The 15,173-nt window shown below is 35.0% G+C and overlaps 2 protein-coding genes across 3 annotated transcripts; both read left to right on the forward strand.

Annotated features, from left to right (window-relative positions):
* Nucleotides 1-571: 571 nt before the first annotated feature.
* On the forward strand, nt 572-9,652 carry LOC107608314 (uncharacterized). The gene is made up of 12 exons (XM_021107167.2): nt 572-685; nt 1,975-2,143; nt 2,737-2,854; nt 3,157-3,253; nt 3,710-3,816; nt 4,301-4,423; nt 4,952-5,105; nt 5,583-5,643; nt 5,736-6,112; nt 6,847-8,887; nt 9,000-9,380; nt 9,470-9,652. The coding sequence occupies exons 2-11, from the start codon at nt 1,977-1,979 to the stop codon at nt 9,244-9,246; spliced, it is 3,492 nt and encodes a 1,163-aa protein (XP_020962826.1). The 5' UTR covers nt 572-685; nt 1,975-1,976; the 3' UTR covers nt 9,247-9,380; nt 9,470-9,652.
* Nucleotides 9,653-10,599: 947 nt separating this feature from the next.
* On the forward strand, nt 10,600-13,469 carry LOC107609424 (plant UBX domain-containing protein 4). Of its 2 annotated transcripts, none has more exons than XM_016311402.3 (4): nt 10,600-11,361; nt 12,249-12,519; nt 12,696-12,791; nt 12,896-13,469. In XM_016311402.3, exons 1-4 carry the CDS (start codon nt 10,823-10,825, stop codon nt 13,265-13,267), a joined length of 1,278 nt encoding a protein of 425 aa, XP_016166888.1. In that variant the 5' UTR covers nt 10,600-10,822; the 3' UTR covers nt 13,268-13,469. The 2 variants fall into 2 exon arrangements, with proteins under 2 accessions (XP_016166888.1, XP_016166887.1); XM_016311401.3 differs by having other exon boundaries at nt 10,610-11,361; nt 12,246-12,519.
* The last annotated feature ends 1,704 nt before the right edge of the window (nt 13,470-15,173 follow it).

Raw genomic sequence — 15,173 nt, forward strand, 5'->3', positions numbered from 1 at the left:
CACTGACCTGCCACGTGACGTGCCACGTGTCACTAACCTGACACGTCAACCAATTATCTTGTTAAACGTGGTACTTAACGTGACACGTCATCATCCAACTGACGGAAGAACTAATTTGACTTACATTTTATCTTTTAGGGTCTAATATGACTAAAAAAATCATTTGAGGACTAGTGATCTTTCGGGAACGAATTTGAGTATTAACCCTTTAAACTTTATAAATAGGCTCAATTATTAATAAGTTGAATTCAGTTTTCGTGAGTCGAACTTGAATTTGGCTTCACTCGACTCAACTCGTAATACTAATTAAAAAAAAATAGTAAAGTTATTTTTAATTTTCAAACCATTTATTAATTTTTTAGGATGCCAAATTGTATTCACTTAATCACTTCCTATTTTATTTGTTTTTGGTTCAATTATAGAAACTTATTTAGAAAATGCTAAAACTATAAAGAGGTTAGTTAGAAGTTAATAATTAATTTAGCCAAAAGTATTAAACTAAATTAAATTTTTTTCACAAAATAATTTTTACATGCAGAAAAAGCGAATAGCTTTCGACAACGCAGGTTCTCTCAGATCTCTCTCTCTTTCGCATATCAAAAACGAAGTGTAACTGCAGATTGAGATTTGATTCCAAAACCATGGAGCTCAATCCATCACTCTCACCCAACATAATAACCTTCAGGTTCCATTCCCACATTCTCCCTCGTTTTTCTCACCATTTCTCTGTCACTGTTCTATTTGGATCACACCTTAATCGATTCAATTTTCGAGTTTCAATTTGATTCTGTTTATCGTCATCTGTTGCTGTTCTGTATGATCGCATGTTTTTTTAAACGAAGAAGTTTTCTTTTTGTTTTTGTTTTGGGATTTTGTGGTGCATGCACACATGTCTTGTAGCCCAAGCTTTAAACGTTATGTTAGGATCATGCCATGATCAAGAATCACGATTACGTGAGTGTCATGTTATCGTAGACAAAGGCGTTGAAATCAAATTAATAGACATTTGGACGAGAAAATTGTTAGAAAACTAGGTTTCATTGGGTATATATAGATATATATACCAATGTATAGTCAGCTGAAGTGGCAGATGCTTAGCTTCTTCACTTAATCGATTGTATTGGGTTCAAGTCATGGAAATTGAGTAATTGATACTGGGGAGGACTTTGTTGTGTCTGAGATCTCGTTTTCTCGAATAGGACTATCTACTTATTGTTCCACCAAAAGAAAAGAATCAAGTATAAGCAGGGATGATCACAGGAAGAGACGAAAGGGGGAGTTGGGACCAAAAGATAAGCAATATAAGTTCAGATTTAATGATATGAAAAACCAAGAAGTGAGGAATCAAACCATAGTCCCATGGTGAGGTAGGAAAGTGTGTAATGCTTGTTAGAATTTTGTATTCTAAAAAATGTCGTCCAATATGTTACACCGGAAATTAGTCTGAGTGTGTTGTTAATTACCGCGTAACTGTCTTGTGACCAACTGCATTGGCGGTTATTGAGACAGTTTGTTCTCTGATGGTGAGAACATATATAAAGTCATCTTTTGGTTCCCAATTCTGATCATCAAAAACACTCTGGTTCCATCTCGGTTGGTGGTTCAAGAATTGAAAAATTCCAAATTGAATCAAGGATTCTCAATTAAACAAGGCTATGGCTGGAGGTATGTTGATTACTGTGATTAAGAATTTTCTAACAATGCTGTATGAGTTTGTGATGTAACTTTCAAAGGTTGTCTCAGCTCCTGTAATTTCATTGTCTGCTGCTATAATTTCTGTCATGAACTTCAGTTACATTATTCCAATTCTGTTGCAATCCTGTATGAATAATTGGTGGGCCCTTCCTCTCTTTTGAAATGAGTCTCATGCTAGTGACATGATGTTTCATGAGATGATTTTCTTTTGTTGAGAGGGTATTTGGATTATTGGTGAACGTGAGCTTTGTATTTTTTTAATTATTTTTTTTGTGATAGAAATGGTGGAATTGTTGTTGATTAATGGGGGTACTGGGAAAATGCGGCGTGCTGAGGTGACAGTTGAGGAACTGCTGGTGGACAGAGCAGTCAAGGAAGAATGCACATATGAGAATCTTCCCAAAAGGCTGCAAGCAACTGTGTCTTCCAAAGATGAATGGCACAAAAGGTTAGGAAGAGGAAATATACCTTTGTTCCTGCATGTGTCTTCTGTAGTGGACTAGTAGTATAGTATTGCTTAAATTTTTTTTTTTTAGGGGCTATAATTTATATTTTAACGATTTAGTTATCTCAGCTGAAATGGCAATTGTTTGACAAATCTTTACTGGTGAATGCTGATTCTCAATGAGTCATTACGAAATTGAGCAAAACTGAGCTAGGGCCTAAGTACTCATAATTTAAAGCCTCATAAATTTGAGATAGCATTTTGCTGTGTTGCACTCATATTCTTGTGTTCAAAGGGGATGGAGAACTCTTTTTAACGCTTTCATAAGTCTTTTCTCAATTCCTAATATAAATTAGTTGTTTTCCTAAAGTTATTGTGCCTTAACTTAATAATCAAATCACAATATACTCAAAGAAAAAGCAACTTTTGAGTTTGATAGATAATTCTTGTTTGCGAGTTTTTCAATTAGATTTTCATGATTGTGATACTTCACTCTAATTTTAGGGCTCATCCGTCAACTATCATTATTGTTTTTCTTGTATATATATAATCATAATGTTGCCTTCTCTTGTGCTTGCCATGGAAATTTCATTCAGGGTAGTTCAGCACTGCATAAAGAAGAGACTTCAATGGAGTAGTTGTTATGCCCGGAAAGTCAGTAAAGAAAATGAATATTATGACGAAATGATACCGTACTTGCGAAAGCATCTTGCTGTATGTGGTCTTCTAATGTCTGTTACTCCAATTTGAATTGTATATCAATTGTTAAATATATGCATATGTTCTTTTATGCATTTGGAGAAATCAATTTTGATGATTATGTATTTTAGGAAGAAAATTTAAGTTTAATTCCTCAAAAATTTAAAATACTATATTGCAATTAACACAGATCTTTCTTATGCTTTAATTTAAGGGTCTGGGTTTTGATCAATAATTTAATCATATTATGTTGTCTTTTTATTTAAAAACATTTCATTTTTGGGCTAATACATTTGTTTCTAATATGCCACTTGCAGCTATTTCCATATCACTTGTCAGAGTACGTGTGTCGTGTAATGAGAGTATCAGCTTTCAGATATTACTGTGATATGCTTTTTGAAGTAATGAAAAATGGTACTTGTTACTTGCTTGTTTCAATCGCATATGAATATTCTCCATGATGTTCATGCTTAATTTTTGCTGTATATAGTATGAAATCAAGACATTTTTTCTTCTTGATTTTTTCTTTCAAGTAGGGAAGAAAAATGCTATCACCACTATTACTAGATACTTTTGTGGCATTTGCTTTTGCCACTAGACCTTTTGGTTTTACATTGTTACCATAGACAATAAGATGTGGAAAATATAACTTCTTGTTTGATATTGTTTCTAGTTGTTATAATATATTACATCATTTATAGGAACTTAATCAATTTATAACTTATTATTGAGTTCATAATATTATATGTACTTTTATTGTCTTCCTCTTCACTTGTTTGATATTCTGCTTGAAGATAGATATGTGAAATTGTAAAGGTTTGTTTGAATAAAAGCTGGCTTCCAAATGTTTTGTTTTTTCTTTTTATGTAGAGCAACCTTATGACAGCATCCCAAATTTTAGTGCCGCGGATGCTTTAAGACTTACAGGAATTGGGAGAAATGAATTTATTGATATAATGAACAAGTGCAGATCTAAGGTACTTCAAAGATTCGCCTATATGTTAGATTTGGTGGCATTATATGCTTCATAGAAAAACTATCCTTTAGCTTTTATTTCCCTGCATATTATATCATGTATGTAACATCCCTTTTACAGAATAGGATATATGTGTAATGAGGGAGGTAGTCGAAAGAGAATTGCAAATTATAATGGAAAATAATTTTAAATCCTTGAAGAATAAAGGCAATTTCTTTGATATCAGCAGTTTTATGCCTTTGCCTAGACTCATAGCAATTGTGATGAACAATCTTGTCTATATGTATTTATTTTTGGATGACTTTCAATTTTCCCTCATAAATTTGAATTTTGTTAGTCCATGGACTTTATGCCCCTTGTCCGAATAATGATTTGGATTTGATAAAATTCTCAACTATATTTTGACATGCCGTTATGCTTAAAGGCAGGCTGGCAACGTTTATCAGTACTGTCTCACCCATCGTTTTATCTTTTGGAGTATCCAGAAAATCATGTGGAAAATAAACAAGTCAATAGCAAGAGAACATTTGCCTACTCAACCTGTGGATTTTCCAATTGAACCATGGTGGGGAGTTTGCCTTGTCAACTTTACATTAGATGAATTTAAGGTGGGGACTACTTGTCAACCTTTTGAAACAAAGGAACTTATAATAGCGTTCATATAGGTTGCGTTTGTTTACAGAGACAGGACACTGAAACAGGGACACAGAGACACAAAATTGTGTTTGGCAGAGGAGACATGGACAGAGACAATGTGTCCAGAGACACTGAATTAGTGTATTTTGTGTCCATCCTAACAGGAAGGACACGGAGACACTAACAAGGGATACAACTTATTTTTTATTTTTTCTTTCATTATTTTTGTTAATTTTTTATAATTATATTTTTTATTATTATATTTTTCATCTCAAATTTTTTGAATGAAAAAAAATGAGAATAAATTGGATTTTCATAATTTGTTCTAATTTTTCACCAAACAGAATACAAGAACACAAAATTTTGTGTTTCTGTCCATCAGTGTCTTGTCCTGTCCTGTTCTCAGTGTCTTGTCCTGTCCTGTTCTCGGAAACAAACGCAAAGTGTTATTTTGACAATGAGAGAAACTATCATGTTCCTTTTTTCTTTTACTTTAATAGAAACTCTCCGAAGATGAAATGGCCACAATAGACAAAGTCTGCAAGGAAGAGGCAAATTCATTTGTCATGTTTGATGCTGCTGTTGTAAGGGCTCTTAGCAAACGAGGACTGGTCTACTTTGACATTCCTGTCTATCCTGATGACCGACTCAAAGGTATGTTCGATGTGCATTTTGATTGGAATTTTAAAGAAAACTTTTGTTTTTTCAGAAAAAAGGTGTAGGTTGATGCAAATGAGGTTTACTTATTTTTGTAACTTAATCTTTCAATGATTTCACCTTTTATTTTGTTAATGTTCAAGCATGTTGATAATGGTGTACTTCTAAATATATACCAGTTCCTTTTTGAAGGAATTACATTTTTCTACCCATAATTTAGCATAAGATTGTACCGGGATCATGCTTAGGCTTTGTTGCTTGGACACATGACTAGTAATATTTAAAAATATTAGGCTCGAAGAATATATATACTGGGTTTGAATATGCATTGTTTTATAATTAATTGGGTAGTAGAAACATAATACACAAATTGTAAGGAAGATCCTAAGTGCATGTATGACTTTAAAAACACTATTTTCAATGTATATGTTTCTCTAAATGACTTCAGTAATATTTATATTTATGGTGGTTTAGTTTCCAGGCTTGAAGGTTTTGTCTCTAACAGGGAGCAGTCTTTTGAAGATCCTATTGAAGAGTAAAGCAGTTATTTTATGAATTTCTTTAAAATTTTGTTTAAGTTTTTTGTTTGCATATAATTCGAATCTAATGCTAAACCTTTTCTCTCAGTTTGGTGTATGCAGTTTTTGTTGTTTCAAATGAAAATGCAACTGTTAGTGAGTTGGCAACAACGCTACAGGCTGATTTGTCACATCTGCAGGCAGCTGCTGCTTTTATGTGTAGATTGGGATGGGCAACAAAAGCAATGGATCCTCAACCTGTTGTTCTAGATACAAGTATACCTGGTTCTCCTAAGAGTGTAAGTGGTGACGAAGATGCCTTTAGTGCTTGTTTGGGTTCAGAGAATCAGCTTGTTGATGGTGAATCCATTCAAGGGGATACTCCACGTTCAAAGAACCATGGCCATCGTTCTTCTTATACTCGTGTTGCTTTCATGGTTGATGCCAATATTACTTCATATCTTATGATGGGTTCTGTTTCACCAGGTTTATACCTTCACTCTCCCATCCCGAAGCATAAAATTTGTTTGCTATAATTTATTTTTTCTGAATTTGTTTTTCAAGTATGGACTCGAAGTTAGCTGCTGTTATAGAAAATTTTGTTATAACCCAAACTAAGGTTCCTCATGATTTTTTTTAAGTGATTGAGTGGATGACTAAGCTACCAATATTTGTTATATCTCATGTATAAATTTCCTAGTCCTACAATTGAACTTTGTCCTTTAGTCTCAATAATTTCCAGTACAATTGAAAAACAATGCTCCTTTAAGTTTCCAAGTACCAACATTTGTAAATGTTTGTTTTGCTAGAGAATTGAACAGTTTGGCAGCAATCTGGTTTTGTGTATAATTGATTTCCAGGGTATGATAAGCAATGAAGTCGACCTTTCAAAAATAGAGTTGATCACCAGTTTTACAAGGTTATCGAAAGAATTCAGTAAAAACTCGTGGTGCTGTTTTCTTATTTGATAATGTGTTGTTTAATGAGAGAGAAAAGCAATCATGTAACCACTTTTGGGAGAGGAAAATTTGATTATCAACTACAGCATTATGTTGTTACTTCATAATCTCCCCCCATTTTCGGCTTTTGCTTCTTAAGGAAAATGATGATCCTCTTGCTGCTTATGGTGCCAACTTACATCATCTATTTTTCTTTTCTCTTGCTATTCGTTACTAAGTTCATCCATTAATGGAAAGCACACTTTCTGTCGAACTTTTCAGGTCTGAAATCTCATGCAGTAACACTATATGAAGCGGGGAAGTTGGGTCATGCCAGCATTGATGATCTTTGCAAGGATCTTAGTACTATAGAGGGTGTAACATTTGAGGGAGAACTACAGGAATTCGCAGATCATGCATCTAGTCTGCGTTGTGTATTAGAATGTCTACAATCAGGGGGAGTACTAACTACCGTAGCTAAAGAGGAGGAAGAAATTGATAAGACGAGTGTGGTTACTTCAAGCAATGATGAAGCTAAAGAGGAGGAAGGAATTGGTAAGACGAGTGTGGTTACTTCAAGCAATGATGAAGCTAAAGAGGAGGAAGGAAATGGTAAGACGAGTGTGGTTACTTCAGGCAATGATAAAGCTAAAGAGGAGGAAGGAATGGTTACTTCAAGCAATTATAAAGCTAAAGAGGAGGAAGGAATTGGTAAGACAAATGCAGTTACTTCAAGCAATGATGAAGCTGAAGAGGAGGAAGGAATTGGTAAGACGAGGGAAGTTACTTCCAGCAATGATGAAGCTGAAGAAGAGGAAGGAATTGGTAAGACAAGGGAAGTTACTTCAAGCAATGATGAAGCGGAAGAAGAGGAAGGAATTGGTAATATGAATATGGTTACTTCAAGCAATGATGAAGCTAAAGAGGTTGAAGGAATTGGTAACATGAGTATGGTTACTTCAAGTAATGATGAGTCAAGTTCTGTGATCACAGCAGTATCTTCTGCAGGAAAGTCAGAAAACTCTCGTATTTCAGAGGCTGATATAAACAATGATAATTTATTAGATTCAGAAGAGCATGAGGGGACTTCTATTTCCTCTGAACCTGTTCCTAGTAGTATGAAGGATGAAACCCATTATAGTCCATCGGAAGATGACAGTAGTCACATTCATAAAGCTAGTAAGTCAGACACACATATCCCGGTTCTTGAGAATCCATTAATACTTGGAATAGAAAAGCTAAAAAAGAGAAAGAAATATCGTGTAGATATCCTCCGCTCTGAAAGTTTGGCTTCTCTTGCACCAGCAACTCTTAATCGTCTATTTATTCATGATTATGATATAGTTGTGTCCATAGTGCCTCTTCCCAGTTCATCAATTCTTCCTAAACCCACAGGTCCAATTCATTTTGGTCCTCCTGCCTATTCTTCTATGACTCCATGGATGAAATTGGTATTATACTCAACTATAGCCCGTGGTCCTTTATCAGTTGTTCTGATGAAAGGACAGTGTCTGAGCCTACTTCCTGCTCCATTGGCTGGTTGTGAGAAAGCCCTTATATGGTCTTGGGATGGTTCAGCAATAGGAGGGTTAGGAAAGAAAGTTGAAGGGAATTTAGTAAAGGGTAGTATACTCCTACATTGTTTAAATTCGCTTCTTAGATATTCGGCTGTGTTGGTGCTTCCTCTCAGTAGGGCTGATCTTAGTAAATCCGGAAATGTAATTACTTTGGATATTCCTTTGCCCTTAAAGAACTCAGATGGGACTGTTGCCTCCATAGGAAAAGAGTTAGGACTGTCTGAAGAAGAAAATTCTAAGTTGAAACCTCTCTTAACTGAGTTGGCAAAAACGGCAGAACTGTCGTCAGTTGGTTACATTCGCCTGTTGAGATTATTTAGTGGACGAGAATCAAATAAACTCTCTTCTGGCACATATGATTGGGTTCCATTAAGTGTGGAATTTGGGATCCCGCTATTTAGTCCAAAATTGTGCAGTAACATATGCAAAAGGATAGCTTCATCGGGATTGCTTCAGTGTGACTCATTTAGTGAACACCATGATGCAATGGTAAGCTTAAGGAAAAAGTTACGCGACGTTTGTGCCGACTATCAATCAACCGGTTCAGCCGCAAAGCTTCTTTACCATAAAGAGCAACCCAGGGACTTCTCTGGACCAATAACAAACTATGCTAGCGGAAGATGGAATTCATTTAGGGATGCTGCTTCTCCCATTTCAGGGACATCAACTCCACAACAAAGGGTTAAACTTGCTAATCGACAACGCTTCCAAACTGGAGTATTGTGCTTCGATGGAAGTAACATCAGGTTTGCTACTGAACATTTTGTTAATGCATAACTTACTTCTTAGATAGAACCATAGTTAATTTCATAATTTTGATTTCATAATCAACTCACATGTGTTGAATGGTGCATGCAGATCATATGCATTAGCTCCTGCTTATGAAACTTCCACAAGAACTATTGCAGAAATGCAGCATACAGATACAACTAATACTGAACTAGAAGAAAATGATAGCAAAGAAGCAACCCTCCCCGGCGTTAATATTATTTTTGACGGTTCCGAGTTGCATCCATTTGAGATAGGTGCTTGCCTCCAAGCTCGCCAACCGGTTTCCTTAATAATAGAGGCTGCAACTGCTTCAGCATCTGCAACAATCAAATAGTTATGAAGTCATTCCTATACATTACTCCTCTTTGATACACATGAATGACAATGCTGTGTGCCATGTGCCAATGTTAATGCTACTTCCTGTTTCATGGTTGATGATTGTGCACAAAGTTGGCCTCAAGTTTGAAGGTAAGGTTCATTATGTTTTGGTAGACACTTCAATGGACTTGGTTTCTGTACTCCTTATGACTTAGTAGTGCCTGTTGTATTTGCTACAGATTTCTTCTAAATCAGAATATTCAAATCAGTTGGAGAGATGGAGCTCTGGAGACTAATTATTTAATGGTCTTTAAACAATGTAAATACATATATGACATGAATTTTCTTACTCATGTCAGATAGTGCACTATATTGTAGGGATTCTTAATTAAAATAATAAAAAAATAGTACTCTACCCAATTGTCCTCAACAAAATTTTCATTATACTTTGTTCAGTTATTAAATTTTTTTGATATGGTGGTAGATTGTTGACTTTTTGTGAATTTGTTATACAGGTAAAAAGATTTACGAGGAGTAAATATGCCGAATTTGTACATAAATCATAATAGGATATTTTCACTAAGTTTAACGCCTTAAAAAGGATTATGAATAAACGAATATCCTTAAATTTGCATATAAATTGTTACAAGCTATTGGATTTTATGATTTATTCATATACTGTATCAGTTTACAAAGATTGATGAACAAACAGAGACTCCTAAATAATCACAAATAATAAGAAGTTGTATGTATTAATGTAAAATCCTTTATCTATATCTATAACCAAATAGTCAAATACACATACACAACATGTTAACTTCAGAATTATACCCCAATATATTCATCATAAATTAAAACTCATAATAAATTATCACAAACTCAATTTATAATCCACTGAACATAAAAGTAACTATTTTTTAATTACTATTTATAACATCCAAAAAGTTCTATCCAATCAACAAATTCAAAATTCTATCTAAATCATTTGCTTAAAGAAGTGGTTAGGTAATATGTTAAATATTAATATGACATGCACGCAAGATCTTTGTTTAATGTGGTAATAAATTAATGATATTTGTCTTACAAATATTTTAAAATTTAGAATTTAAGATTTAATAATTAGCTGAGACCAATATATTCAATATGTGAGTGTATTAGTACATTGGAAACTCAGGTGCAGTTGATTTCATGTAAAGTTGATAGTTGAGAATCGTTAGATAGTTTGACTGATTTGACTAATTTTTTATCTAATGACTCTCAACTATCAATTTTACGTGAATTCGACTGCACATGAGTTTCCACTAACAATACTAATATGACACGGCTTAGCTTATACTTATAGGCTATAGCATTATTGCATTAACACGTTAATTTGTGATGTATTATCTAACCTGCAATTTCCTCACTTAACATCCAAACTGGTGATGACTAAAATGAAATGGATGCGGGACCCACATTGTTTCATACGCAAATCACACTTCATCTAAAAGAGAGTAGTAGACTAGTAGTAGCAGCTGGTCCTGGTTGCGTGGCTCATCAACTCAACAAACCGAAACAGAAACAGAAACAGAAACTGCGATCCCAATCTTGCAATGGAAACGACGAATCCCGATAATCCCGACGCCACCGCCGCCCTAGTCGACTCCTTCTGCGAGGTCACCTCCGCCACCAAGCAAGAAGCGCTTTTCTTCCTCGAATCCCACAACTACGACCTCGACGCCGCCCTCACCACTTTCCTCGACAACGATGCCAACAACAACAACAACGCCGCTGCCGCTGCTCCTGCCACTGCAACTGTCGCCGCTAACATTTCTCCTCCAAACGACGCCGTTGCGAATCCCAACGCCCTTTCCGAATCTCCTTCTCCTGCTTCCGAGTCTCACTCCCCTGACTTCTCGCCTTCTCCCTCTCGCTCCCGCTCTGCTTCTCCTACTCCCTCACGCGCTCCCTACGAGCTCCGATCGAGACGGGCCAGCGGTAAGGAACCCGCCGCTAAGTCCTCAGGAAGCCAACGTGGCGGAATCCGCACGCTCCGTGATCTCAAACGCTCTTCTACCGATCAAGGGGACGAAGACGACGACGATGATGATTCTGATGAGGGTCAGTACTTCTACGCTGGCGGTCAGAAGAGGTAATTAGCAATCCATGATTCTCTTGTTTCTAGGGTTTTGTATATTCGTTGCTTTGGTCTCACGTAGTCAATGGAAATCCGCAATATTTTTTTATTTAGGATTTAGGATTTAGGATTCAATCAAGAATTGGATTTGTTTGCATCTGCTATAGCTGGCTTAGTTAGTTAGCACACTGTGCCAAGAATTTTGCTCTTTGTGTGTATATCTAAGTTCAACACCTTTGATTACTTTGTGCAACGTGAGTTACGAGGTGCTGTTGTATTAGTCGGGTTCTCTTTCATTGTGAGTATGTCGCTGAAATTTGCAACCTCCATTGATGCACCATTTTGCCTATGTGGCAAGTCAAAGATTAGCAACTGTTGGTGCATTTTGTTGGAGAGTGCTAGTCTTTGGGGGGCATGATGTTATTTCTTTCTTTTGGGGGGCAATTTTGTTGAAAACCGAAACTTTGGGTGGCCAAAATGCTGGTTTACTCAAAATATTAATTGTAGGCATTAATGCATTACTGTATGTGTTTATTCTTATTTGATCAATTTGACATATATTTGACACTGAATTTGAACTAATTTTGCTGTTTTGAAATCTCTTTTTTGACTTAGTTCTTTTTGCTTGTCTTCTAATTTTGTTATGTGTTTAATTAGATCTTGAATGTCTCTTTTCGGGTTGGATGATTATCTCCTTTGCCTTCATTCTGTGAACTTTCTCTGATATTACTTATTAACAATTCTTTTTGGCCTTGACCAATTGCATGCACAGTTAATGGTATTTGTTATTATTTAAGAGGAGATTGCTGTTTTTGGCACCCATATCACTAAAAAGAATTTTAAAAACAATCATGTATGTGGAGCTGAAAGTGAGTGACATATTGTTTTCATGGTTATAGTAGCATGCTTGTCCAAGATCCTACCAAAGGTACCGATGTGGATGATATTTTTGATCAAGCGAGACAGTCAGCTGTTGATCCACCTTCTGAAAATACATCAAGGTCAAGGAGTTTTACTGGCACAGGAAGATTGCTTACTGGAGAGACTGTGCCATCTGCTCCTCTACCATCAGAGCCTATTACACATGCAGTCACTTTCTGGAGGAATGGGTTCTCTGTCGGTGATGGTCCTTTACGGAGTTTTGATGATCCACAGAACGCAGCATTTCTGGAGGTAATCTAACTGCCATGGTGTTTGATTCAAAAAGTTCTAGATAAGCCATATATTCGCATACTTCATACTTTAATTCATTGAAAGTTATTATTCTCACACCTGCAACATGTGAAAATTGTTGATCACTCTTTCCATTTGAATTGTTATATTCTTATCATCATTTATTCCTCGAACAGAGCATAAAGAGATCCGAGTGTCCCAAGGAGCTTGAACCAGCAGACCGAAGAACTGCTGTCCATGTCAGCCTCACAAGGAAGGATGAAAACTACCCTGTATGCTCTTCTTATCTCAGCTCATGTAGATTTGTTATCTATAGTTATCTGTATATCTATTTGTTATTTACATTTCCTTTTTCTTTTTTGCAAATTATCTACAGGAACCAGCAAAGCCACGTCATCTCCCTTTCCGTGGTGTTGGAAGAACTTTAGGTAGCAGCTCCTCCAGTGGTGAAGCAGCTGGTGAATCTCGCGTAGCAGCTCCAGTGCCAACAATGGGTTTAGTCATAGATGAGTCACAGCCAGTAACATCAATCCAGTTAAGGTTAGCTGATGGTACACGCATGGTTTCTCGTTTCAATCACCACCACACTATCAGAGATGTCCGAGCATTCATTGATGCATCAAGACCCGGTGGAGCAATAAGTTACCAACTGCAGACAATGGGTTTCCCTCCCAAACAACTCACTGAAATGGACCAGACTATAGAGCAAGCTGGTATAGCCAATTCAGTTATCATCCAAAGATTGTAGGTTGTTTTTTCACATTCTATATTCAGGTCAACTTGAGATTACCTGCATTTATGGTTAAACATTGATTGATCAACTTACTTTGGTGAATTTCATATGACGTGCTTGGTTAGTATATTCTCCTTCCAAAATGGAGTACTTTCTTGAAGAGAGATTGAATATTATGAAACTTGATGCCAATAGAATTCTTAGGTCATAATTCTTTGTTACCATCTCGGTATTAAATTCGTGAAACTTTGACGCCGTGTTTTTTTTTTTTTTTTGGTCTTGCTTTGACGCCGTGTTTCGTCTTTATTTTTTTTGGTATACAACGGGCCCTGAGGCCCAAGGATCCATGTTTCATCTTAAATGGAGTTAAATAAAGGTTTTGTTCATAGTTTAATAGCTTTTTTCTTTCATGTTTCATTTGAAGTTGTTTTCCAACCTGAATTCCTTGCAATTAGTGTTACTGCATTTGGTACCCAAAAATAAAATTCATACGAGAAAGGATCCTAAGGTCCAACTCAAGTATAAAGAAAACCCAAGTTTAAACGGGCCCCCTTTAATTGAATCCAACAAAGTAGGCCCAATCTTATAAAACGTGAGCACCAAAAGGGAAAAAAGAAAAAAGAAAACAGAAAACATACATTACCAAGTCGAATCAGCCACACTATCAGGTAAAGATGTTTTTCCATTTAATATTAACGCTAAACAGTAAACTTCTTAGTACTATTTATTGTTGTGCGTTTGGGACATCGGGGTACATTCTTACTATTTGCTTTAAATGTTAATTATTATGCAGCAAAATTCTTGTTAAAATTGAACGGCAATATTTGGAAGATTTTAAATAATTCGTTGTAAGTTTATTTTTTTTTAAAGTATATAATTTATGTATATATTTTTGCTCTAGTATTAATAATTGTTTACCTGGATAAAAATTAACGTTGGCACTTTTTTATATAAAATAAAATATTTTTTTACTAAAGATAGAGAGATTCGAATTTGTGATTTTTTAGGTGAGTATGGAGAGATTATACCGTTTGAATTATAATTCATTGGTATATAAAAAGTTGGAAATGTATTTAAAAAAAAAATACCGGTTTGAGTTCTTTATGATATTATAATTTATGAGGACTCTTTGGATAAACAACTATTAAGCACATTTGTTAAAATTTATTGAATATGAAAATATGTTCTAATTAGTAAAAATTGAATATAAAAAGTGTCTATATATATATATATATGTAACAAATTTTAATTAATAATATATAATTAAAATTATACATTTTGAATGGATAGGAGGATTTAACTCATTCAATAGTGCATGTATCATTTTCTTTTTTAAAAAAAAAAAAACACAACACAACATGTCAAATTGTCAATCATCATGTAGGGCAAGGTTGCATCTTACAAATTGCAATAGTAATAAAACTGTAATGAAGAGACATTAGGTGTGTCCCACAAAGAAGGCAACAAATTATATAATATGGGTTTCTTTTGCTCTCTTTTTCCCTCTCTTCCAAAAAAGCTTTTTCCCCTCTCTCCATATTACTATTTGATTAGATTGACATGACTCCTCTGATGACCTATGTGTGTCTTTGCATGAATTCCAATTCTACAAAACGGTGTCGTCTTCTCTACCTTTTCAAATCCTTCCTACCACTAGCTAGTGTAGATAATTATGTTCAATACATTCATTTTATTAGCCTTAAAAATATTTTTTAAAACATTTATAAAATTTAGTTTCATTATAAACAATAAATTTTTATATAGAAAATTTTTCTAGTCAAACAGAATATTCTTTTCAGTGAAAATAAAAAGCACGAATTAATAATAGTAGAATTAATGAATTTTTTTATTTCTAACGATATTTTATCTATATTTCAGTATTATATCATTTTTCTTCTGAACCATTTTTCATGCATTTAGA

Source organism: Arachis ipaensis, chromosome B7 (genome assembly GCF_059453495.1).
Source record: "Arachis ipaensis isolate K30076 ecotype BB chromosome B7, ASM5945349v1, whole genome shotgun sequence".
Lineage (NCBI taxonomy): Eukaryota > Viridiplantae > Streptophyta > Magnoliopsida > Fabales > Fabaceae > Arachis > Arachis ipaensis.

Coding starts and splice junctions, on each gene's coding strand:
- LOC107608314 (XM_021107167.2), top strand. CDS start 1,977: ATGGTGGAATTGTTGTTGATTAATGGGGGTACTGGGAAAATGCGGCGT. Junction 2,144..2,736: donor AAAGATGAATGGCACAAAAG/GTTAGGAAGAGG, acceptor AATTTCATTCAG/GGTAGTTCAGCACTGCATAA. Junction 8,888..8,999: donor TTCGATGGAAGTAACATCAG/GTTTGCTACTGA, acceptor TGGTGCATGCAG/ATCATATGCATTAGCTCCTG.
- LOC107609424 (XM_016311401.3), top strand. CDS start 10,823: ATGGAAACGACGAATCCCGATAATCCCGACGCCACCGCCGCCCTAGTC. Junction 11,362..12,245: donor TACGCTGGCGGTCAGAAGAG/GTAATTAGCAAT, acceptor TCATGGTTATAG/TAGCATGCTTGTCCAAGATC. Junction 12,792..12,895: donor GGAAGGATGAAAACTACCCT/GTATGCTCTTCT, acceptor AATTATCTACAG/GAACCAGCAAAGCCACGTCA.